At 41.3% G+C, this 26,644-nt stretch overlaps 1 protein-coding gene across 6 annotated transcripts in view; it reads left to right on the forward strand.

Moving 5' to 3' along the window:
- Positions 1 to 26,644, forward strand: part of LOC133479341 (plectin-like) — a 129,683-nt gene that overhangs the window by 23,807 nt on the left and 79,232 nt on the right. Inside the window, exon 1 of one of the 6 annotated variants that reach the window (XM_061776178.1) lies at positions 1,874 to 1,934. The exons of 4 other annotated variants lie outside the window; for them this stretch is intronic. In XM_061776178.1, coding sequence (XP_061632162.1) covers positions 1,889 to 1,934 — 46 coding nt within the window. In that variant the 5' untranslated portion in view covers positions 1,874 to 1,888. Of the gene's footprint in view, positions 1 to 1,873; positions 1,935 to 9,228; positions 9,269 to 26,644 lie in introns of those variants that run through there. One more of the 6 variants, XM_061776171.1, reaches the window with a different exon arrangement.

The following is a 26,644-nucleotide window of genomic DNA, read 5'->3' on the forward strand; positions in this document are numbered from 1 at the left end:
ATTTTCCCAGCGCAACCGTGAAACACCGGTGACAAGCGCTGATCCGCTAGTACACCTTAATTAGGAAACGCGGCTACAATTATGTAATTAGTTTACGGATGTTAGTGTTAAATCTACAACAAACAGCTAACTTTCCCTTTAGTGTCTCTGTTGTGTGAATCTACGCGCTGCATATGGAACAAAGCTGTGTAGTGTGGAGTATTGGATGGAGCCAACACTGGCAAGAAGGTACCGGTCCGCCGGTTTTCCATGAGCCCACTAGCGGCTAATAACACAGCGTTCCAACTCACTGTGTGATCCACACGCCGGATCACTGCAACAATGATAATTTATCCAGTTGAAAAAAACTTGTGGATATTTTATTTATCAAATGATAAGTATATATAGTAATTATCATGACAGGCCTACTAAGTGGAAACTAAATCTCAAAGAAACTATTCTCACAAGGCAGGCACTTGTGAAGGCAGTTGAGTAAACGTGTCTCCTATGATTACCTTAGCTCTTCAAAAACACTGTGGACCATCAATAGATTTTTTTCAAATTGAATGGGTTAGACATGATGCAACCAGTATAAAGCTAAAAAATAGCAAGCAAATGATTTTGAATATATTAGCTCTCTTAGGCCGGCGTGGTGGAGGACTGGTTAGCACATCTGCCTCACAGTTCTGGGGACTGGGGTTCAAATCCTGGCCCCGCCTGTTCCTCCCACATCCCAAAAACAGGTTGATTGAGGACTCTAAATTGCCCGTAGGTGTGAAGGTGAGTGCGAATGGTTGATTGTTTCTATGTGCCCTGCGATTGGCTGCTTAGTTTGCTTGATCTAGATAGTAAGTGTTAAATTAGAATTTAACAAAGATTCACTTAAGACGACAGACATGACTGGCCTGCGATTGGCTGCTTAGTTTGCTTGATCTAGATAGTAAGTGTTAAATTAGAATTTAACAAAGATTCACTTAAGACGACAGACATGACTGGCACATACAGGACATAATTGTTTAGCATTGGCAGAGGTCTGCCACCTGACTAAGTGTTGTTGGTGTCATGGTGCAGCTTCACTATGTGTACCATTGTGTACCTAATGGCGGGGTCATCCACTATCCTCTTTTCCCCATACAATTCAATAAAAACGCAGGACACACTTGCCATAGTGCTCAGTGCTCACCATTAAAAAAAAAAAAAAACAAAACATCCGATATGAAACAATTTGCATTGACACTGTCAGAGAAGTATTGACTTAGAACTGCTCTGCATCATACTGAAATGTGTTTACAATGGATGTTTGTTGTTTTGCTACCTACATGATAAGGGAAAAATAGAAGAAAATGTTAGAAACAGCGACCCTTCTGACAGGGTCAATAAAAGGTATACTCATACTGGATTTCATTACATTGCACAGGTGTACCTAATTCTGTGGCCTGTGGGTTTATTCTTTTTTGGGTTGGTTAAATGAGGCTCATTCTTAAAACAACTCCAGGGGTATGGGTGTGTTCTTCACATACACACTTCCCTGTGGTGCTAAAACTGTTAAATGAACACGTGCTCTCAAGATACGTACTTCCTGAAACTTCTTCCACGGTCATTCTTTACATGAGTGAAAGCCCAGTTCGGTGGAGGATGCATGGGAGGAGACAAGGGAGGAGCTTTGCGTCATGTAAACACACATTGTGACTAGGAATGAGTGTGTGTTAAAGTACCAAAACAAAGATTACCCATCAGAAGACCAGCAGTAGTCTACATTGAAGTGGGTATTAGCTCAACAGAGACAGAAAAGTCTGAAGACAGTTCTTTAGTTCTGTAAATTCTGAAGCCAAACGGGAAGGAGGCTATGCTCCTAAAGCTACTTATCAATACATAGAGAATTTATTCATCACAAAAGAGGACAGCTGCAATGGACAACTCCAGATCAATCCAACATGAGATTATTTCTCTGAAAGGTATTTTCAATATTTTACAGCACAGCATTCATAGACAGCAGAGGTTGTCCCTCTTGTGACTAATGCAAAGGAGGGGATTCTGGGACAGGTATTGTTTGAAAAGAAGCGGAAGGCAGAATATTTCCCGGCATACAATTATTATTTTTTTTACTTAGCTGCCACTATGAAACAGTTTTTTCTTTTTAGAAAAACTTTAAACTTCAGTTAACAAATTTGATTACCTTGACTACCTAACTGTGTTAAGCAGACACTGAGCTTTTTGTGCAAGCTTTGTGAACATATGCATACATAAAACGTGCATAATGTAGGTTGTATTGGTGAAAAGCACTCAAACCTCAAATTTGCCATGCAAATGTTCCATGCAGGCGGCACTGTAGTCGACTGGTTAGAGTGTCTGCCTCACAGTTCTGAGGACCGGGGTTCAATCCCCGGCCCCGCCTGTGTGGAGTTTGCATGTTCTCACCGTGCTTGGGTGGGTTTTCTCCGGGCACTCCGGTTTCCTCCCACATCCCAAAAAACATGCATGAATTGGAGACTCTAAATTGCCCGTAGGTGTGGATGTGAGTGCGAATGGTTGTTTGTTTGTATGTGCCCTGCGATTGGCTGGCATTCACATTCAGGGTTCCCTCTCAGAACCATCTTACCTGGATTCTATTATTGTCAGTAAGATGTGACCTCTTCAACTGAATAATGTTACATCCATGTATCCACACCGTATGTGTTGTTACGTGTATGTCTTTATTTATGAACGATTACATATACTGTATTACAACACATATCTATTATTATAACAGTTTATGGCATTCTTAGGTATTCTTCTTCATCTTTAGTAGTATAAAGACAGACTCACACCTACCTAAAACAGGCAGTCAAACAAGGGATAACTTTTATTGCTTTGCATTGCACTCTGTCTACATGACTTTATTGCAAAGGAAGCAACATTTTGAGATGTCCAGTATGGCTGCGGTCTAAAATTAAGCTGTACATGCCTAAAAAGATTATGCTCAGTAGAAACGATACTCACGTATTTAATTCTACCAGCGCTGGTATCTGGTCAATGTATTCCTACACCATGGATGGAGAAAATGTGAGCCTCAGATTTTCTTACCTGGACTAATGCAGTTGGACAATCCTAATTTGGATCAGTACTTCATTTTACACCCATAAATACCCACTTCCTACATACTCTGTCTAAATTTATTCAAATCATACTCATAAATGTATATTAATATAGATCAAACAATAATCTGGATATAAAATGCAAAAGTAAAAAAAAAAAACATTGTCAAAGTGATTACCGTGAAAAATGGTAGGTCATATTATTTCCTTTTATGTTTATTTTCATGTCATTATTTGACAATAAAGTCCACCAAAATGTGTGGGTTCCCTGCTAATTAATTAATTGGTTAATTAAGTTTTATCTTACTTATATTCTTATGCGAGAGGCTGTGGTTTTAGGAGATGTTTATATTTATTTCTTTTAGATGAAGGAAAACAATTTAAGTAATTGAATACAGAGAGCACAATAAACCAACAGATTGGTTTCCCCTATTGTGTCAAGCACCGTTTTTCTATATTGTGTTTTGGGGTTAATGCTGTCCAATATACTCTGGCATAATCAATAGGAAGCGTGTGTGAGTTTTCACAGATTCCTACTAAAGGGAAGTCATTGAGTACCCCAAATTCGGCGCGGCACATGGCATAACATTGTGTGGAGGCGAGTTAGACTGGCTTCTCATAATCTTGCAGACGCGCACAGCCGGCATATTTAACAACAAGGCTTGTCTCTGCCGGTGGGCGTAAACACAGCCAACTTTTAGTCGCCGCTAATCAAAGCACCTTATTTCATTCATTCCCTTTAAGTGAGGCGCAATGACACCTGCATTGAGAGAGCTGTCTGTGCGTGACTAGAGCATTATCACTTGGGCATTTTGGTAAAAGACAACATGATTAAATACAGTATGATCTGGTGATAACTGCGGGCCACTTAAATTTGTCTGTTAACCTCATGAATCCATCCCTACTCATGCATGGCATGATCGTCTCACTCTGCCAAGTACATCTCTCCAAGGGCACACCCTCGCTGCGCTGACACCGCCCCGCTTGGCGCAGACCATTCTTGCCAACACATAGCGAGTCTTGCGCTTGCACAAAAATGAAGACTTATCACTGAAAATAGATCCTTCAGTCACCAAAATGTTCATGCTGCGGGCGTAAGCCAAAGGACACACCCTCACTGCGCCGACATGTCCAGCTTGGTGCTGACTGGTCTACAAAATAGGTGTGAGCCTTGTGCCGGCACAAAATGCTCTGGATGTTGTGGGGCTGTCCTGGTTGACACGCATCTGCAACATCGCATGGACATCGGGGACAGTGCCTCTGGATTGGCAGACTGGGGTGGTGGTCTCGCTTTTTAAGAAGGGGGACCGGAGGGTGTGTTCCAACTACAGGGGGATCACACTACTCAACCTCCCTGGTAAAGTCTATTCAGGGGTGCTGGAGAGGAGGGTCCGTCATGAAGTCGAATCTCAGATTCAGGATGAGCAGTGTGGTTTTCGTCCTGGCTGTGGAACAGTGGACCAGCGCTAAACCCTCGGCAGGGTCCTTGAGGGTGCGTGGGAGTTCGCCCAACCAGTCTACATGTGTTTTGTGGACTTGGAGAAGGTGTTCGACCATGTCTCTCGGGGAGTCCTGTGGGGGGTGCTTTGGGGGTATGGGGTACCGAACCCCCAGATACGGGCTGTTCGCTCCCTGTAAAACCGATGTCAGAGCTTGGTCCGCATTGCCGGGAGTTAGTCAGACTCTTTTCCGGTGAGGGTTGGACTCCACCAAGGCTGCCCTTTGTCACCGATTCTGTTCATAACTTTTATGGACATAATTTCTAGGCGCAGCCGAGGCGTAGAGGGGGTCCGGTTTGGTGGCCTCAGAATTGCATCTCTGCAGATGATGTGGTTCTGTTCGCTTCATCAAGCCGTGATTTCCAACTCTCACTGGAGCGGTTCGCAGCCGAGTGTGAAGCACCTCCAAATCTGAGACCATGGTCCTCAGTCGAAAAAGGGTGGCGTGCCGTCTCCAGGTCGGGGATGAGATCCTGCCGCAAGTGGAGGAGTTCAAGTATCTTGGGGTCTTGTTCTCGAGTGAGGGAAGAATGGAATGGGAGATCAGGAGGACGCCCCGGGGACAACCTAGGACACGCTGGAGAGACTATGTCTCTCGGCTGGCCGGGGAACGCCTCGGGATCCCCTCGGAAGAACTGGAGAAAGTGGCTGGGGAGAGGGAAGTCTGGGCGTCCCGGCTAAAGCTACTGCCCCCGTGACCCAACCTCGGATAAGCGGTAGAAAATGGATGGATGGATGTAAGTTTTAAGAAAATGACACATTGTGAGGTCATGCTCATTTCAGGATTTATGCCCACTGTGTACAAATGACATTTTCTACAAATACACTGACATTAGAGTGAGTTTCCAAACTGTAGGCATCCAGAATTTGATTAAACACTCAATGTCTGCAATTCTGCCTCATTTTCTGTTATTGTCCCACTGCTAAACAATTTCAGTCACTGACCCGCTTGACCGTCTTCAGTTTGCAAAGAACACTTAGGCAGGCTCTGTTTCCTTCTGTCATACTTTGACCCTGCTCTACTTCCTGTTCAGGAAAGCTCTTTCAGAGCTAGTCCCAGCATTTTGGTTCTCTCTCGTGGGTTGCTGCAAGGTTAACAACCAACAATAGTGTCATAATGTGATGCGCAGATGAACTAATCCCCTGCCTTCCTCTGATTGTCTCCCTGATCTGAGGAATGTCCTCAATGTCCTTTGAGCTATTATTACACATAGGTGAAGGTAAAGACTGTAGTGTCTCACGGCTGTCATGTTACAGCCATCTGCAATGATGAACTGTGCATCCAGCAGACTGGTGATTGCTGATAGAGGAAAGTGTGTTTGTTTTCAGGGTAGTGTTAGTTTTTGTGCACGCTGCCAGTACTTTGTCTTGTGTGTTGCATAATGTCGCACTTTACAGTGATGGGGTGATACTGAATGTGTGAGGCGAGTGTCAGGAGGGCACCTGCACAACAAGATCTAATTTTGACATATCTGCGTTTAGTGTTGCACCAGGAAAGGACCAAGGTATTTTGATGTAAAAAGAAGTACAGTACCATTTTATTGAGTACTGGTAGTTGAAAAACAAACAAACAAACAAAAAGAACATATGCGACAGCACTCATATCAGAATCAAAATCATCTTTATTTGCCAAGTATGTCCAAAAAACACACAAGGAATTTGTTTCTGGTACTCTGAGCCGCTCTCGTCAATTGACACGTTTGAGACATAAAGACATTGACAAAAACATCCATCCATCCATCCATTTTCTGAGCCGCTTCTCCTCACTAAGGTCGCGGGCGTGCTGGAGCCTATCCCAGCTGTCATCGAGCAGGAGGCAGGGTACACCCTGAACTGGTTGCCAGCCAATCGCAGGGCACATAGGAACAAACAACCATTCGCACTCACAGTCATGCCTACGGGCAATTTAGAGTCTCCAATTAATGCATGTTTTTGGGATGTGGGAGGAAACCGGAGTGCCCGGAGAAAACCCACGCAGGCATGGGGAGAACATTCAAACTCCACACAGGCGGGGCCGGGGATTGAACCCGGGTCCTCAGAACTGTGAGGCTGACGCTCTAACCAGTCGGCCACCGTGCCGGGGTTCAATCCCCGGTCCCGCCTGTGTGGAGTTTGCATGTTCTCCCCGTGCCTGCGTGGGTTTTCTCCGGGCACTCCGGTTTCCTCCCACATCCCAAAAACATGCATGGTAGGTTAATTGACAACTCTAAATTGCCCGTAGGTGTCAACGTGAGTGCAAATGGTTGTTTGTTTGTATGTGCCCTGCGATTGGCTGGCAACCAGTTCAGGGTGTACCCTGCCTTCTACCCGATTATAGCTGGGATAGGCTCCAGCATGCCCGCGACCCTAGTGAGGAGAAACGGCTCAGAAAATGGATGGATGGATGGATGGATGGATGGATGGATGGATATATAAATAAATGATTAAGTCATGGAAAAATAGACCCCTTGTTTCTTCAGTTTTTTGTTCATTTATAATACCTGGTACAACTAAAGGTAGATTTCTTTGAACAAATATAATGATGACAACAAAAATAGCTCATAAGACTAAGAGCTGATATCTTGCCATTTCAATGGCATAATACCCCAAATCATATTTAATTTTACAATTAGGTAAAATGCCTTTAGTGGTACCAAGCATTAAAATAAACAAGAAATTGAGGAAACAAGGGTGGTGTAATATTTTTTTAATTGACTGTACATTATATAGTATCCTATGTATATTATATATAGAGTAGGGCTGCACGACATTTTGTTAGAGCATTGTTATTGCAATTTACGTGTAGACAATAGTCACATCGCAGGGTCTGCTGCGATGTTGGTGTACTGTAATATACAGTTAATCAACTGTAATATTAAAAATGACCAGCAGAGGGACCTGTTTGTACATGCTAATAAGATTAGCACCCATCCATCCATCCATCCATCCATTCATCCATTTTCTGAGCCGCTTCTCCTCACTAGGGTCGCGGGCGTGCTGGAGCCTATCCCAGCTGTCATCGGGCAGGAGGCGGGGTACACCCTGAACTGGTTGCCAGCCAATCGCAGGGCACATAGGAACAAACCACCATTCGCACTCACAGTCATGCCTACGGGAAATTTAGAGTCTCCAATTCAGGCATGTTTTTGGGATGTGGGAGGAAACCGGAGTGCCCGGAGAAAACCCACGCAGGCACGGGGAGAACATGCAAACTCCACACAGGCGGGGCCGGGGATTGAACCCGGGTCCTCAGAACTGTGAGGCTGACGCTCTAACCAGTCGGCCACCGTGCCGCGATTAGCACCCATGTTACGGTAAATTATAACAGTTCAAACAGCATTGTATTGTGTACTTATCTCCTTATATGATAACTATAAATGAGGACACAGGAAAAAATGTAAACCTGCTGCATTTCCTGTTTCGTGGTTCAGAATGAAACTAGACAGGCACGTGGGAGCTGCATGAGTGAGAAGGTGCTTTCAGGGACACTACGTGAATGGGAATGAATATTCATTCATTCATTTTCCGTACCAGTTTACCACCAGTAAACACATATGCACGATTTGCCAAATGACATAACTGACTCTGTCATGGTGTTCATTCCTGTTGCCTTCAACGGCACAGAGACACATTGCGTTGTTAGTGGCTGGAATGAGAAGATTTCTTTTGATGTTTTAATTGTGTATGAACAAAGTGTGGTCACCACTTTTTTCAGTGCCATCTTAGCTGACTTGTTGCAGCAGAAAGGGTGCCAATGCCGCCAAATACTTTGTGCGACAGGGGCTAAAGTGGATTTAAGGGATTCATGTTGGACTCTCTGAGTGAGTGGTTAAGAAGCATCTGTCGAGTTACTCTGATATCTATTTGCCGGGTTAATGTGTGTGGTGTTTTGCTGCAATTTAGGGAAGCTGTATTAATCATTAACTACATATATAGACGTAGCCATCTAAACAGTTGCCACAGTTCAGCTTTTACACCACTATGTCAAATATCTCAACTGCTTTGTGTGTCTATATTCACGATGTAAATGTCTGGGAATGTAGCACATCTACCTGAGACAGATTTATCATTTACCAGACAATTAACAACATTATATATACTTTACCATATATGATGGTAAGTAGAACTAGTACCTTCCTACCCTGCATTACAAGTATATTACGCAACGTTTTCTGCCTTAAGTCTCGGATCACATCCAATGTATGAATAATTTTCATCTATATTGCATCCTCTACATTTGATGCACTTTTTTCCTCATATTTGTCAACTATACATTGTACATTGATGTAGAATAAGAGAGGCTATTACAATACATTTCAAAGATATTTATAGAAAGCTGAATGTAGACCGATAGGCATTGTCCACATGGAAATGACTCATGTCTTCAATTATTTTATTTGACATCTCATCCAATAGGACCTGGAGAGTGCAGCTCCTTTTCAGACACTTCACACACTTATTGTACACAAGCTTGAGACACAAGTAGAGGCATTATAATGGAGGGCGGCTCTGACCTATGTGGGAGGGTGTGTGAGAGACGACCATTCTGTTCGACGAAGCATAACTTGTGTGAAACAGAGAAGGAAAGATCATCGAGAGAGAAAAGTCAAAGTTCTCGGGACAAATTTGTCAACTGTGAGGGAGAGTACTTGAGATTTGGGGGTTCTTGTATTTCCAAAGTATTTTTGACATCTTGCTCCTCATGTTCCCCAATGGCGTCCTTTTACTCGAGCAAAGGTAAGACACACTAATGTAAGTAAATGCACAGAGGTGCAGCTGCAAACAAAGACGGGTAACAAAAGCTAATAGGTAAAGTGATACAGGTGGCAAGCAGACAGAGACAATTTCTGAGCAGTTGGAAAGGACTGCACATGGGGGACATTATATCAGCGCTCGTGTATGTCTGGATTATTGTTCAGTCTGTGTCACTTTGCGTGCTGTTTAAAGAAAACAATTAAAACTTAGCTGCATCATTTCAGTTCCAAGTACTAAATTGACGTGTTAAGAGGGGACACATTTAACAAAAATGAGTCACACAGTCGGTAAACACGCACAAAAAGTTATTTTTGCATTATATTGTATTTTAGTTTTGTCACTAGAGCCACGATTGTGTTTTCTTTTCTATTCTTGCAGGCACTAATTAACTATGTTTACCAGTAATTAGGATTGTTGTAAATGTTACATTATTTGTATGGTGGACAGGAAGTGCCACAGGTCCACTGAACACATTTTATCATTATTTTACGATATTCAGGCCAGGGGCCAACTTTCTTTTCAGTCTTCATGTTATATACATGTTACCGTAAATGCATTTACTTTATTCAGGTTAGGGAGAGAAATATCAGAGTGAAAGAATGCACACCTGTGTCACTCTCCTGTGACAATTATGGGCATCGCTCAGGAAGTATGACAGCATCCATCCAACAATCCGTCCCAATTTGCAAAGCACATTTTACACTGAGATTTAAACCTATGACCCTGTGTACTTTGCACAGTACATTTTATGTGTTTAGGCCGTTTTAGCCATGTCCTAATGATGCATTAAGCTGTTTCAACAGCTTGAGCTTTACACAAAAGCCCCCAGAGGTTGCCCCGCTGAGTAAGATTTTCACTGTCATTGAGGTATTAATTTGTGGACAGGAGAGGACGTTCGTTTAAGGCTTCCTTGAAGTATGTTCACGTACTTTTAATACGATACGGCTCGCAAGCAGGCAACAAAAACGTTATGTAGCCTAGCAAGCGAGTGGTAGCACGAACAGTTGGACGTAAACATGCCGCCGTTCTGTCGAATCATGCTCCAAAGTTTCGGTGTGAAGTCATTTAATTAAAAATAAAGAAATTACAGTAAGTTAGCACCCATTATTTCTGTCATGTAATGTTGGTTTGACCTGACTGATTAGAATACACCATCTGACTGGAGCAGTGATTTCCAACCTTTATGGAGCCAAAGAACATATTTTACAATTGAAAAATCTCACGGCACACCAACAAACAAAAATGTCACAAAAAGTGGATACATTAATTACTGTATTTACTTCTTGCCATCTAATAGAAGACCATTCATTTGTTCTGTCTGTCACTATGCCTCACGGGCATAAATAGAGGAACAAAGATACATTATTTATTGTAAATATAATATTTTTTTAGCAATTAAGTACACAAGTATATACAGTAAATGAACAGGTAATTTAAATAGACACATTCCTCCATCATGTGATCGGATAGGTGATCGGTTATCGTTTTTTTAAACTCGCCGATCGGTGATCGCCCCCAAAAATCCTGATCGTGTAAAGCCTACAAATAAGCACAGAGTACAATATAGCATACAGTACATTGATGAATTCATCTCTGACAGTATCAATCAACACTGAGCATTAGTATCTTTCCCAGCATAGTTACAGCATCGTGTGGTTATTAGTGATTAGAATTGTGAACATGTTAACTGATTGACCATGGAAGAACCTATGAAAAAAAAATGCTGCAATATTTTTGGCATTTTTTATTTTATGTTTTTTTTTTTTTTTACCATTTTCTATAGCGCTTTACCCATTTCCCTTAAATTCTCACTGCATAATGGATCAAACCATTCCCCAATATCCAAGCATTTGAAGGAGGTGTGGCCTTTTCAGGGTGCTGCATTAATTGTCTTATTTAAGGCAAAATTGTTGATACAGTTTTGCAGTTGGATCCCTTTTGATGATGTAGGGCAGGTGTACTTATTGAATTCCACCCCCTACTGGAGTAATTACACAAACGCATCTAGGTCCGGGACCGCTGGAATTATGCATATAACAAATAATATTTTGCTTTTCATTACTTCACTACTTCCATTCTCTTCTACTACTGTACACACTGAAGGTCCAGATCTGGCAGTGTTGATTTTGTTCCACTCAATATCTTTCCAAAGCTTTCCACCTAATCTCCTGGTCTTCACTCTCCAGTTTTGAGGTGTCTAACCTGAAAGCAGACATACTAACACCTTCTCTTGAGTAAGACTCATGGGTGAGCTTTAAATTAGCTTGCAAAATCCAGAAGAAAACCTTTCTGATCGATTAACAGAGTGAGTATCCAACGAAACAATAAACAGTGTTTTCAAAATGTTATATTGGCTTTAGACTGACTTCCTGATTTCCTCACTCTGGTTCTAGGATTACTTTATAGGCTGCTAAACTCTTTTTCACTACACCATCAATCATAAGAAATAAAATGCTCCCATGACCTACCAACTATTAAAATTCTATAAAAAGTTTAAAAGGTCTTTTTTTATTTTTTTTAGTTTGATTGTGACATTTCGCAGCAATGTCATGATGTGATGAGTTAACACTGGGTTGGTTACGCCACAGAAAGACAAGAAGTCATACACGTCACGTCGGAAACTGCACTAATGTGTGGAATGTGGGACACATAACCAAAGCACTGTGGGTGGCAAGTGTCAGTAATGATGTGGCATGCCCTCGCACAAAGCAGCTGTACATTTGACATTTGAACTCTCATTGCTGTTACTCGAGAGGCATTCAACCTGTTTGAGCCTTTCAAATTTAACATATTTGAGATCAATTAGCATTGCAGCTCATATGAAAAAAAATGCTCTTTTTGTGCAATATTTATCAGTTATATGTCCATTTTATGCCATTGACGCACTAACCCCAACACCTTTACAATTGATAAATAAGGGTTACATGAGATCCAAAAATTGTGACATTAATTAACACATTGTCAAATAATTAAATTATTGTCTATTGACAGTGTCAGGCAAGGCTGAGCATTGTTATCTCTGTAAGCACCACTCTTGTATTGGATATCACAGAATTATTCAGGTGTACCTGCTGGTGTATGTATTGTAAATTAGTATACAGGATTTTTGGTAAGGACATATTCACAACTTGTCACTGATGGTGTAGTGCGTACATTCGCCTGACTTTGGTGCAGGCAAGGTGGGTTCACTTTTCACTCAGTGACGGTTTGAATGTGAGTGTGAATGGTTGTCAATGTGTATGGGTGCCCTGCGACTGACTGGTGACCAGTTCAGGGTGTAGTCCGCCTTTCGCCCGAAGTTGGCTGAGATAGGCTCCAGTGCCTCGCAACCCTGAATAGGGTAAATGGTATTGAGAATGAATGGATGAATGAATGGATGTTCACATTTTTACAGAAGAAACATTCATGTTTTCATTTTATCCTGCAGATGGCGATATTACCCAGCTAAGCACCGCTTCATCCATACTAATTGTTATTTTACCCTAAGACAAGATTGACATTTTTCTCCCTTCACAAATAATGACTCAAATGTTTGTCATAAAACTAGGGCCACTTGTATTTTGCCACTGTTTTAATTTCATGCTATGCGTTGATAATGTGACACATGAGAGGTTTCTCCAGATTTCACTTGAGATAGTACACATTAGTATTATAGATGTGACATCTACACTGTACGTCACAGTCCACATTTGCTCTTTAGCACAGTTTTAAGTATATGCTCTAGTGTATATTTTGCACAATATTCTTTATTGTTCACAAATAGGTGTGACTTAAATACACCTCTTTGTGTTTCTTTTTCAATTAAGTGGCCTTTCTTCAGTTGATTCTTTGAAGATGAAATTGTGAACGACTGAAGCTGTCAAGGCTAATAAGGACTCGGACATTTACTCAGACACAGACGCACACACGAAGGCAGGAACACACACACACACACACACACACACACACGTATCATCATTGTTACAACAATATGGCTTAAAGGGGTTAAGGATGAATGTACAGTGTATGTGCATAGGTGTACTGTATGATAAGGCAGAACTGGTCTTTCTTTGACCAAGTCATGCATCTCAAGGGTTGGTTAAAAACCTGCCTTTCCTGGTCAACGTGTTCTTTTGAAGTTCATCTGGAATGTTTTACCTCCAGCTGTGTGCGTCTGCAGTGAACTTCTATCACTTGTGTGTAGCTAAGCCCCCCTATCATAGAGCAGGTCACTGCATTTATTTGCTATATATAGCAACCTCACACTGACCTATATATAGGTCAGTGTGAGGGCTGTCATGGAAACGAAGACCTGCTGCAGTGTGAAAGCTTAATTTAGCTCACTGAATTTCTTGGAATGCCGGTTGATACATAAGGCAGTTTGATGATGAGATGTAGCGTATATTGGTTGAAATAAAAATGTAATTAATTGGGAAAAAGATACGAAGGAAGGTAAACGCCTGCATTCACTTCCGGTTTAGTCCAATAGACGTTTAACGTCAGAATAAAGGGGCACCACGTGACCTTTTATATGTATACATTTTAGGAGAAAGCAACGGCAAACCTTTTATCAGTCTCATAATCTAAAGGTTCTATGATTTTAAATATATTTTACTTTATGAAATACGAGTTCTAGATGACAGAGACTTACTTAAACTCAAAACACACACAAAACACAACCGAGAGTGGAAATTTATAGAGTATTTAATGAAATCTACGAGTGATCTATGGGGAAACACAAAGAGGGGTCTGACTACAACAAGGAAACACGAATAATGGTGAAAGAAAGAAAATATGCGGACAAAAAGGGAAATACAACATCGTGTGTTGGACTAAAGCTGAAAACGCGAGCGTTGAATGCGGGTCACTGTGACACCTCAGGTTGCGGGGAGCATGTCCGCTATAGTGAGAAATCAGAATCACCTACAAAAGAGCATAAAATTTGGATGGAGGAAGATGTGTTTTACAGAGCTTTTCTCAAAACTGCCACAACAAGAAAAAAAGGCAACTGTGCATATACTTGTTTATGTGTTTCATCGCTTCTTAAGAAAGCACATTTCTTCATAACTACAGGGTGATGCTGTAATACTACATCCTGTACTCTCTTTCCAGTACCTTACTATTTGTGTAAGGCTGCAATGTATTGTGATTTATGCGTCAGCCCCCGTGGGACAGTAATTATGCACAGTCTTACTTTGCATAGTGTTTTGCTTTGCAATGCAAGCTAGCGCACTGTGGTGACAGTTTTTTAAGTGTGCCCCAGGTGCGTGTATTTCAGGAAGAAGGCCTCTGCATTGCATTAGGAAAGAAATGCATACATGTTTTACAATATGATCCTCTCCATTATTTACATTATTGTTGGCATATTGATGGTGTTCCTAAAATAGTTATTTACAGTACAAAAACAAATGTTCCAAGCTCTCAAGTAGCTCTCACAATTTACTGAGCAATCTGAGAAGTTATTTTGTCCCCGTTGGTGGAACAACCTCTCGAGGAGAGACTGGTGTCAGAACTGGTGTTTTTGAGTGTCAGAACTTTTAAGCTTTTGGCGCATTGTTCAATTATTTTTTTAAACAATGAGGCTGGGAAGCAGCCCATTGTTTGGTCTGTTACTATCTTTATATGGCAAGAGGTTTCAGAGGTGCATGTCACAGTGGAAACAGGATATGGAGTCAACCAGCTGAACTGATAAAAAATGTCCTGGAGTGAGGGCACGTGTGTGTGTGTGTGTTTGTGTGTATGTATATACATAGCTTATCTATACTCATGGACCATAACATTGGATACTCCCGTACAAGAGGCATCAATTAAACAATAACAACATTTGCATACTATTTGGGATATTATTTAATGTAACTGAATATGAATATTATTGGAAACACCTCTCATTGTGATGCATAGCAGTTCTGCTGCTCAGCAAAATGCAACCACATTAACAAACACATTGTTCAATTAATATCTGAGTCATTGTCATATTATTTGATCAATAACAGTAAAGACATGGATCACTGAATTTCCTTTTGAAAATCAATTAATTTTACTGATAATTGAATTACTGGTAATCCATCAAAAGGTCATTATTGCATATTCCAAAAACATATTCCAAAGTAATATTTTTACAAACTTTTAAATGCCAGAATGTCTTACCGTTTGGGGTCCGAAATGAAGTTTCATGATGTGCATATTTTTTTTCTGTAAATGCTAATTACAGTTTTGGATATACCGGAACTCCTCGATTTACGAACGAGTTCCGTTCCTATGCTGGCGACGTAACATGAATTTCCGCGTAAGTCGGATTTCACCGTTAAAGTCAAAATTTACGGCAAAATACTTCTGTTACGGTATTGTCCCACGTGATTGTGACAGCAAGCTCAGTGTGTGCGGACGTGTGTGTCGATATGTGAGTGAGTTGGGACTGCGAAGGAGGAAAGAGTGCGCGCCGGTGCGAGTGTGTACAGTAGCAAGTGTAGTGACGGCGACCGGGGAAGAGTAGCGAATAGCGGAGGACCCGTTGACGTTGAATGTGCAGAGGAGCTAATAAAGCCATTAAAGCAGCAAATCGGTGCTTCGTGCCTTTATTGTTGCCGCCAACCAGCTCAGCTGTGCAACGAGAGAAGGGAGTTAACCCCTGCGTCTCCCGACCACGGTCAGGTGACCGTAGCAGGAAAGGTTAACACTTTGTATAAAGAAACTAAAATACATTAAAATAAAAAATAAGATGCTGTACTTACCATTACAGCTGAGAGTGTGAAAAAAGGCAGATACTCCCGCCGCACAAACACAGACAAGCGCTAAGCAGAAACACTATGGTGCTGGGACAAAATGGCGGACGAGGCATGGGCGTCGTAAAGTCGAAACGCCGTAGGTCGAGTGCGTCGTAACTCAGGGACTTCCTGTATAGGATTTCCCCCAGATTGCTTAATTTGCCTTTTCCGTGAAAACTAAAAATGCATGTCTTCAGAGCTCTTTTTTTGGGGGGTTCTTTTACAAACGGTCCGTCTTTGTCAATCAAGATGTCTTTATCGTTAAAGCCACCGGAGAGCGCCTCATTATGTTGTTGCAATACACCAAAGGGACCTGAAGTGCTAGGATGAGGCTACCCTTTTTGCATTCACACAACAGCACAGAGCAAAAATAAATGGTGTTATTTCTGTGATATGAATGAATATGTATGAATTTGTTAAAGTGTCACAACGATTGCATGTTATTTATTTATTATTATTGCTGTTATTTTGATTGTATAAAGACAAAAGTCTAATGGGTTTACTGAGTAGTTAGGATCATTTATGTACTTGTATCCACAGCGTTTGAAGGGCAACATGTAAATTGTGCAACAATTTTTATGAAGCTGTTTATGTCTTGGCGGCACGGTGTCCCACTGGTTAGCACATCTTCCGCACAGTTCTGAGGACCGGGTTTCAAATCCAGGCCCCGCCTGTGTGGAGGTTGCATGTTCTTCCCATGCCTGCGTGGATTTTCTCCGGGTACTCTGGTTTCCTCCCACATCCTCAAAACATGCATAGTAGGTCAATTGAAAAAAACTCTAAAATTGCGTGGAGGTGTGAATGTGAGTTCAAATGGTTGTTTGTTTATATGTGCCCTGCGATTGGCTGACGTCCAGTTCAGGGTGTACACCGCCTCTCGCCCGAAGATAGCTGGGATAGGTTCCAGCACGCCTGCGACCCTAGTGAGGATAAGCGATACAGAAATTGGATGGATGGATGTTTATGTCTTCACTGTTATGTACTTTTGTCTCTACTGTGATGCATGAATTGCATTTCAATAGGCCAACCCCATTGCTTTGTCTATAAGGATTACCTTTACTATTTAAAAAAAATGCTAAATTTGAAGTAGTGTCTTTACTGTTATTGATCAAATTATATGGAAATGACCCATCTACAGTATTTCTGTGTCACTCAAAACTGAGCGTTAGAATATTTTTGATAAATCTCTTATTGTGGATGTCTTTAGTTAGTGCATCTAATGTGTAAGGGTAGATGTACAGAGGAGAAACCGTAAGTGCATAGTAATAGCCAAAGGTCAGTGTAGCAAAACCTTCTGATGGTTTTTATGTTGCATCAGTTTTCTATACTGCTTAACCTATTCAGGGTTGCGTGGAGCTGGAGCCATTGCCCACTGACTTTAGGTGAAATATATTTTTCCATGGTACCGGTTGCTTTAACTCATATTTGTGGCATTAAAACACAGAGTGTTAGCATCCATCCATCCATTTTCTGAGCCGCTTCTCCTCACTAGGGTCGCGGGAGTGCTGGAGCCTATCCCAGCTATCATCGGGCAGGAGGCGGGGTACACCCTGTACTGGTTGCCAGCCAATCGCAGGGCACATACAAACAAACAACATTCGCACTCACATTCACACCTACGGGCAATTTAGAGTCCCCAATTAATGCATGTTTTTTGGGATGTGGGAGGAAACCGGAGTGCCCGGAGAAAACCCACGCAGGCACGGGGAGAACATGCAAACTCCACACAGGCGGGACCGGGGATTGAACCCCGCTCTAACCAGTCGGCCACCGTGCCGCCAGAGTGTTAGCATACTGTGAAAATGTCATGTTCCGCTAATTAGTGCAGATGCAGCTGAACATGATAGAGTACTGCAAAAACAAGTAAAAACATGTGTAACTAATATGGCGGTACCACTTCAAAATTAATATTTATGTGTTTCAGTAGAGACACTCGAGATCAGTGATTGCCAACCAGTGTGCCGGGGCACAATAGTGTGCCGTGAGCGGTCTTCAGGTGTGCTGTGGGAAATTATAACATTTTATGTAATAAATTGTTTATTTACAAAAACTAATGTATCTTTGTTTTTCTATTTATGCCAGTGATGCATCGTGACAGACAGAACAACTAGATGCTTTTCTATTAAATGCCAGGAAGTGCATACAGTGATTAATGTATCCTCTTTTTGTGACATTTTAGTTTGTTGGTGTGCCGTGAGATTTTTCAATTGTAAAATATGTTCTTTGGCTCCATAAAGGTTGGAAATCAGTGCTCTAGATTGCACGTGTCTTACTGTGTTGCATGGGCGTGGCTTCCCTGCTTGTGTCTCATTACAGTGGAAGAACAGGATTTAGGAAGAGAAATGAAACTCATTTTGATGTCACAATAGTGCTCTTGTGGATGTTTTTGCTTAATGGCAGACAATTTTGTCATGACAGTTCATTGAGGATACTGATGATATGAGTCATCGCATGTAACTTGACTCCAAAGCCACCGAATAATGGGCCTTTTCTTCCCTCAGCCACACACGTACACGCATGCGCACGCGCACACACACACACACACACACACACACACACACACACACACACACACACACAGAAACTTTCCTGTAAGTCTTTCGTGAAAGTAACGGCCCATGCAATCATTTTTCTCTCCACTCAGAGGAGAGAAAGAATGCAGCCGATTCATTCTCTCCAGATGGAGGAGTTTTATGGGAGTGGGCATGATAAATCACTTCTGTAGTTTGTGTATATGTGTGTGAGTATAGTATGTGTCGACATCAATCTTCAGGATCCAGATACAAAAATAACGTGTAGCCTCTTTGGTTCCAATGCAAATGCTCACATTGTGCCATGTGGTCAGGAAGGCCAATGTCTGGATCCTGTGACAAGTTTTGTTGTGTGATTGTTGGTTACCCATAGCAACTGCATGGCCGCATTCCCCTCAGACCCTAACCGTGCACAGCTCATTTGCGTAACCTTTGGGTTGGGTTGCTACAGCAACCAAGGGCCACACCCAAACGCTGACTCACGCCTGCAAAAATAATTTTTACCTCGTTTTCCTTTTGTATACAGTTTATAGTACTAAAGAAATTTATCAGACCACCACCCCAAGGTACAGTATATACCATAGTTGCCTAAATTAACAGCATTGGTATTTACCAGTCATTCTGTATGTGTCTGTAATGGTTAAGGTCTTCAACAGAAATTACATTTTTAAAACTAAATCATTTTTTAGAAGTTCAGCAACATATACAGTATCCTGGGGCGGTTTTACAATTACACACAAAAAACAACATCTCAATATCTCTTATAATTGTGGCGCAAATAGTCTTTCCTCTAGGGCTCAGCATAATAATTAATTTATTGTAAATAATTCTGTCAGGCGGGACGGTGGGCGACTGGTTAGCACATCTGCCTCACAGTTCTGAAGACCTGGATCCAAATCTGGCCTCGCCAGTGTGGAGTTTGCATGTTCTCCCTGTGCCTGTGTGGGTTTTCTCCGTGTACTCCGGTCTCCTCCCACGTCCCAAAAACATGCATACTAGGTTAATTGACAACTCTAAATTGCCCGTAGGTGTGAATGTGAGTGCGAATGGTTGTTTGTTTATACACTGTATGTGCCCTGCGATTGGCTGGCGACCAGTTCATGGTGTACCCCGCCTCTCGCCCAGAGTCAGCTGGGGTAAGCTCCAGCTGGCCCACGACCCTAGTGAGGATAAGCGGTACTGAAAATGGATGGATGAAACTATGAGTAGAACCAACTGTTAATCAAGAAGTATGGTAACATTACTTTTAAAGGTATGAAATGATCTTGAATGTTCTTAACTGCTGTTTGTTTTGAGCAAAAAAATGCTGCCAACAAGAGTTGTTGAGGTCTTAGCTAATGACATGCTGTTCTTCAGACTGTGAACTCGTTGAGACTAAAGCAACAGTGTCTCTGATCGCAGTCAATTTTGTCTCTACTGCTTTAAGGTACATTAATTTACACTCAATTCCACACAATTCCACACACTTTATTCAATTAGTCATTAATTCATTTTCTGTACCGCTTATCATCACTAGGGTCGCGGGCATCCTGGAGCCTATCCCAGCTGGCGAGAGGCGGTGTACACCCTGAAGTGGTCGCCAGCCAATCCCACGGCACATATCAACAAACAAACGCACTCGAATTCACACCAACGGGCAATTTGGAGTCTTCAATTAACAACCATGCCCAATCCCAGACCCCGCCTGTGGAGTTTGCATGTTCTCCCCGTGCCTGTGTGGGTTTTCTCCGGGCACTTCGGTTTCCTCCCACATCCCAAATACAGGCATGGTAGGTTAATTGACAACTTTAAATTGCCCGTAGGTGTGAATGTGAGTGCGGATGGTTGTTTGTTTGTATGTGCCCTGCGATTGGCTGGCAACCAGTTCAGGGTGGACCCCGCCACCTGCCCGATGATAGCTGGGATAGTCTCCACCATGCCCGCGACCCTCGTGAGGAGAAGCGGCTCAAAAAATGGATGGATGGATGGATGGATAATTTTAGTAAATGATTATCAATAGCCCAAGTTTTTAATCTCTGTTGTTGTTATTTGGGACGTGTTTCCCGCAAGACGTTTCATTTGACTATTATGGCTGACAGTAGACATATGTGGGACATGGCCCTTGGTTTCCTGGGCAGCAAGGAGAATGTGTCCAAGCTGGCAAGGCCTCAAATTTATGGTGTGGATGTTCCTCTGCTTTTTCGAGACAAACATGAAAAGATTCCCTTGTTGTTTTCTCAGTAATACCCTCCCTTGTTACCCTCCACTCTCATTCCTTCACTCTTTTGGACCCAAATTGTTGGTGTCATGTTGGTGCTGGGCATGCAGTTTCTCTCACGGGGCTAAGTAGAACGATATAGAAGTAACACCATAAGTATGCTGTGAAAGCCAAATATATTTTGTTCTGTACGCTTTGTAAGAACCATGGACAAAGGAGATGCACTTGGTGACAGATTCTGGCTCAGTCCCAAAAAAGGTAAGTCGCATGTTATTTAAAAAAAAAAAAAAAAAAAAAAAAAATGGATCTATAGTCGGACCGATCCGAAATGATTATGCAATGCAAATGAGTTGCCTCGTTGATGTTTCGGAATACTAAGGGTAAAAATAAGTGAAACAATTGTGTAGGCCCTACACAATTGTTTCACTCGCATCGCAGTTTGCGGGTCTCCTAAAAGTGGGATTATACGCGCATGCATGGCGATTCTTGGCTGCTGTTGGGGTTGCGGCTGGTTGCTGTTTGTATCTTGTTCTTCACTCTTGGAACTTGTTTGTTGCAGTTTTTCATGCTCTAGCTCTAGGAAAGATCTAAAACTTATCCTGTGTATTCCACCAAAAGTTTTACTTTACAACAAAACAAGGCTACTTAAAATGTTGCAAAGTGTGCCAACAGAAAAATCGTCAAACTGCTCTACTTCTTGTGTTACTTTAAATCGTTTTGAACAATTTCAGGGCCAATTGTTGAGCATCATTATTTGAATAAATTTTCCACAGTTGATGGTTTTGTTATCATGCCAAAGCTGCTTCATTATTTTCCTTGCTTGGCTGCTTCACGAAGAGCTAGGAGGATTTAGTCTTTTTGGGTGCCTCTGCTTATTTTGGTGACTGTAGGCATGAATCTGTGACCTCACTTATTTCCACTCTGGAAAAGGTAAAGTCAGTGTGATCTGGTGCTAGAAGAATTAGAACACACATACACCAACTTCCTTTTCTTCTTCTTCTGTCCAGCACTTTAGGGATTTTCCATGTGCATTTATGCATGCATTTGTGAAACGAAAGCCAAAAAAACTGTTTTTTTCCGCTGCTCATACAAAAGGCTCCTCTATGGCGACGCTCACATGGTTTTTATTGCTTGCTTCGTCTTCTCCTATCAAAATTATTGTTTTACAGAACACCAGGCGTTATTTTAGAGTATTATTATTTCCTTCATAATTACTCCTAATAAACATTATGTAACACAGATTTCATGGCGTGAGAATGGGGGAGCAGGTCAGTTACAAAAGTGTTTAAATGTAATTTAGGACATGACATTTTCATTTGCCCATGCCTCACAACAATAACCACAACATTGTTTTGCAGTAGTTTCTTGCCTGTATTGTGTGGTAAACTTCTCAAGATGATCCAGAGAAAGGGCCAGATCACTATTGATAGTGGTGGAAGTTAACAGCTGTCAGCTGGTGACGACCAGCTGATCAACCGTAAGATACATTAAAGACCCTGTAAAGTGAATTCTGAGATTTGTTTCAAAATAAATTACAGGACACTCGTTTGATGTGCGTCCAGCGTCCGAGACACAAAAATGATCAGGGACGCAATAAGTATGGAGAATCTGCATCCACTGATGCGTCCACTGATGCACAACATTGCTACGTATGTGTGCCAGGCTCAAATTAAGCGGTCTCGCATCGCGGTTTGCGGGTCTAAATTCACATTTTGCACATTAAAAAACAAACATGGAAAAGCAAAACTGCAAGTCAGGTTTACCGTCGAGACCTTCGCGAAGACGGAAGCAGGCAATGGCGTATGTGACACAATGTGTTTACACCATTGATGCAATTGAGGAGCGGGAAGACAGCGGTTCCAAAATGCAACGCCAAATTGAGAAGAGAGAGAGCAAAAAAAGACATGGCAAAAGCGTGGTACCATTTCATAATAAAATGCAAGGCGACTACCTGTTCATTGTAACACGGACCTCTCTCTCCGGCGAGTATAATGCCGCGTCATGGGACCCGAAAGACAAAGGTGAAGTTAATGTAGCGCAAATCTGTCGCTGTCGCCATAGCCTGTTTCGTACTCCTTGAATGCTGGCAGCTAGCGGTAACGGTACTTTTTCTATGTTACAATGATCTAAATGTCGCTCGCTGCTTTTATTTATCAATTATTGATTATTTATCAACTATTTCGTGTGCGAGACTACGACTTCCGCATTGGTCACTGTTTGCGCTAATCTAATTTAAGCGCTAGTGACGTTTAAGTTTAGTTCACCAATCAAACGACAAAATAAAGTCACATGACCTCACACAACGTCTTCTATTGGGCTTCCCGGGCATAGGTATTAACACTCGATAAGCCAGGCCGGCTGATCGTCGTGCCTAAATGACGGCCATTTTGGGAAGGTCGTCATTACTCTTGTTTACATTTAGACGAACAAAAACAACAGCTTTCATGTATTGTAGTATTTGTCTGGCATTATCTGCCCAAACGTGGTTATTTCAGCTCACTCATATCTTGAGAAAACACCGTGCAGTAAATTGCAAATGTAAATTTAATTTTTTTTATTGTTTGTGCTATTTACTCAGTACTTGAGTAATTATTTCACGGTGTACTTTTTACTCTTACTCAGGTATTTTTTTGGATGACTACTTTTTACTTGAGTCACATTATTGTCAAGTAACAGTAACAGTAAAAAATCAACGATACTATCATTTATCTTGAACGTTTAGGGGAAAATATATTGTTATAAAAAATTTGTGGCAGGCCTGTAGGCATAAAATATTGAGGGAGAGCAAGAGTAATGGACACAAACATATTGTACTAACAGTATAGAAGATTAAATTGTAACAACTGTCATAAAAATCTGCAATATGGCGGGACCGTGAAGCAAGAACCACAATGGAGCAGAGGATTACTGTATCTGTATTCCATCATGATAAATTGCAGGGACTCCTTGTTCCAGGGCTGGGACTCATTGTTTCCATAGCATGTACATCCCGGGACTCACATAGTCTCAAGTGTAAAATGATCTATGTATTATAGGTTTGAAGATAATTGCTGAAAATGTGCAAAGACTAAGAACTATTTAGTACTTGATTATGAAGCTATACCTTTAAACTGTCTTTCACTATTTCAGGTTTCCGGATTTTTTTTGGGCCGTGGCTAAAATGGGCTCTCGTGATACACTTGGTCGTCCAGCATGAGTTGCCCCTGCCCCACTATATCAGAACTTGAGTACCTTTGTTCACATCAGCTGTTATCCAACAGAATTGTGAGTTATCATACTTGGCCCCTTTCTACCACTACAGCATACAGTTAGCTAACTAGCCATGCTTAGACCCCGGAAATGCATCTACCATTGATGCCATAATTTCCAGAACAGCTTGATCTCGTTATTTACATTCTCAAGTGTTATGTACAGTATTTTGTGTTATTCAGGCTACTGTAATATGCTGGAATGCAAAGCATTTTGGGTATATAAGTAGCAGGAAGTTTTTAATAAATGATTGACTTTCCCTAAAGGGTCCCTGTTATGTCAACTCACACATAATAATCATACTAGTTATTCAAATTTGGCAGAATTGGTAACAATACTAACAAATTTACAAGACATTTGTTTTCACTTTGAAGGGACTACAAGTGCCCAACCAAAAATCTAAAATTTCAAAATTCAAAATCTAACTGCCCATACTTCTAAGTTACAATGTTCTTGATTTATTTATTATTTGTCTATATGGGTTAAACACACCAAACAAAACACTTAGGAGACAACAGTTTGATTGAGGAAAAAAAAAAAAATCAACCTAGTTATGAGGCACTTTTTATAAAGTTTATTGAACTATATTAATTATTTTACAATAAAACATACAAACATTAAAACACAAATCAATAACCAATTTAAAATAACTGAATATGTGAAAGTATATAATTATACGAGCCTCCCCATTCAACATTCTCTAAGTTTATAAGGTTCCAGGGTTGGAGGTGTTGGGGATCTAGCATGCCTTAGCTCTGTCAGGGGGCACAGCTGTCCCTTCCTCAAGGGTCAAACTCCTAACTATAACTTGTCAGGTGACAAGCTGGTCCAATAAAAATAGGCTTATCATCCAAAGAAAAAGGGTAACCCTCACATTGTCGTCAGACGTTTGTCACAGTGGCAAAAGTGCAAGTCATGATTTCTTGAACCCGATCCAATCCGTTCTCTGCCTTTTAACAAAAGTGATAAACTCATTTAACCAGCTCTCTTTTAAGCTCCTCATTAGCTGAGTAAATATTTAGTGGTATTTGGATGATAGATCCAACATGTAACCTTAACAACTTATCATGTATGAACTGTTGGTCATGGTTCAGTTTCACTGTATCTTATTTTCATGAATTTGAAAAGGTTTTGCTTATCTTTGCTGACCTTACTTGGCACTGATATCAAAATGGAGGCTACGTGTGTTGCACAAATAGAGTGTGAGGCCTTCGCAGTGGGCCAGTCATCAGCTAACATTATTTTGTCGTGACAGGTCTATTCCAAGACTTGTGAAGGTCTTAAACATTCTAGTAGATGTGCACCCTTAAGCAGGAACCTTTGTGTTATTAACATTCATCAGCATGTGGCATGTGTAGTTCCATACATTTTATATTTGAATGGCTGAAGGCTCCTCCAGTCCTGAAATTTACTGGATTGGGTACTTTGTGAGCTCCAATATTTATTTTTGAAAGCCTCAGTGTCTCATGATGGAAATGTCCTCACATTAGATACTGTAGCTCTTGGTATGAATTGTATTTAACCAAAGGCATTTGAAGTGTGATTATTTATGTTTTTGCAATCGCATCTGAATGCATTTACTATGCGCATGTAGTAATTTTGCATAAGTACAACCATTAGTTTTTTTGTTTTTAATTATTCAAAGTTAGTATTTAAAAAACAAAGCTGACTTTTGGTAACATTGCCTTTGCCTCAAGCTATTCTGAGGATGACACATCCTGTACGAGGTACCTGAGAATCCCTTTGTCTGTCTACTCCTTCCAGAATCATTAACCCAACAATCATGAGGGATATTTTGAAACATATTTACCAAAGGTAGAGTACATACCGGCATGGGCCATCCCCTTCCCTGCTGATTATGGAGTGGATTGTAGTGTTGTGCTGCGGTGAAGGCATTTTAAATGTAAGGCTAATATAAGTTTTTAAGCAATCTTCAGTTCACAACCAACAAAACCACCGGTGGTCACTGCAGTCACTGTGAGATACAGTTGACCCCCATAAACACACAATGTTCAGGACCTGCAGAGTAACCTATTCGTGGATGTTTTTAAAAAAAAAAATTTAATTGTTTGATTTTCTTTTTTTTAACGTTTATTTTGACCCCCCCCCCCCCAAAAAAAAATACTTTGTGGTGGTTTACCCCCGCTTAGTGAATGATTTTGGGGGTTTAGTTTAAAAATAAATAAATAAAAGCAATTAAAAAAGATAATTCAGCGCAATTATATTGAGCATCAATCCGCGGTTTTTCATCCACTATTCGTAGTCCGGGCCAGTCCCTATCCCCTGTAAATGTACACTATGTAATGTCCTCTGTACGCTAAAATGGACACATGTTGGAAAACTTGACCATTACACGTCAGGGTACTAAAAATGAAAGAAGATATGGAGTTTGAGCTTTAACACCTTCCACATCTCTCCGAAGTCAAGCTATTGGAGTGTGTCTGTGGGCTATTATTCATTCAGATTAATATTTGTGAGGTCAGAGATCACTGATGATGAATCTGAGGCAGGTTCTGCTGCCTCACCATCTCTGCTGTAGTTCACCCCAAAGGTGATTGGTGGAATTGAGGTTAGAGCTTTGTGCAGGCCAATCAAGTACTTTCATACTCCGCTCATCCAACCATGCCTCAATGGACTG

The sequence above is a fragment of the Phyllopteryx taeniolatus genome, chromosome 6, assembly GCF_024500385.1.
Source record: "Phyllopteryx taeniolatus isolate TA_2022b chromosome 6, UOR_Ptae_1.2, whole genome shotgun sequence".
NCBI lineage: Eukaryota > Metazoa > Chordata > Actinopteri > Syngnathiformes > Syngnathidae > Phyllopteryx > Phyllopteryx taeniolatus.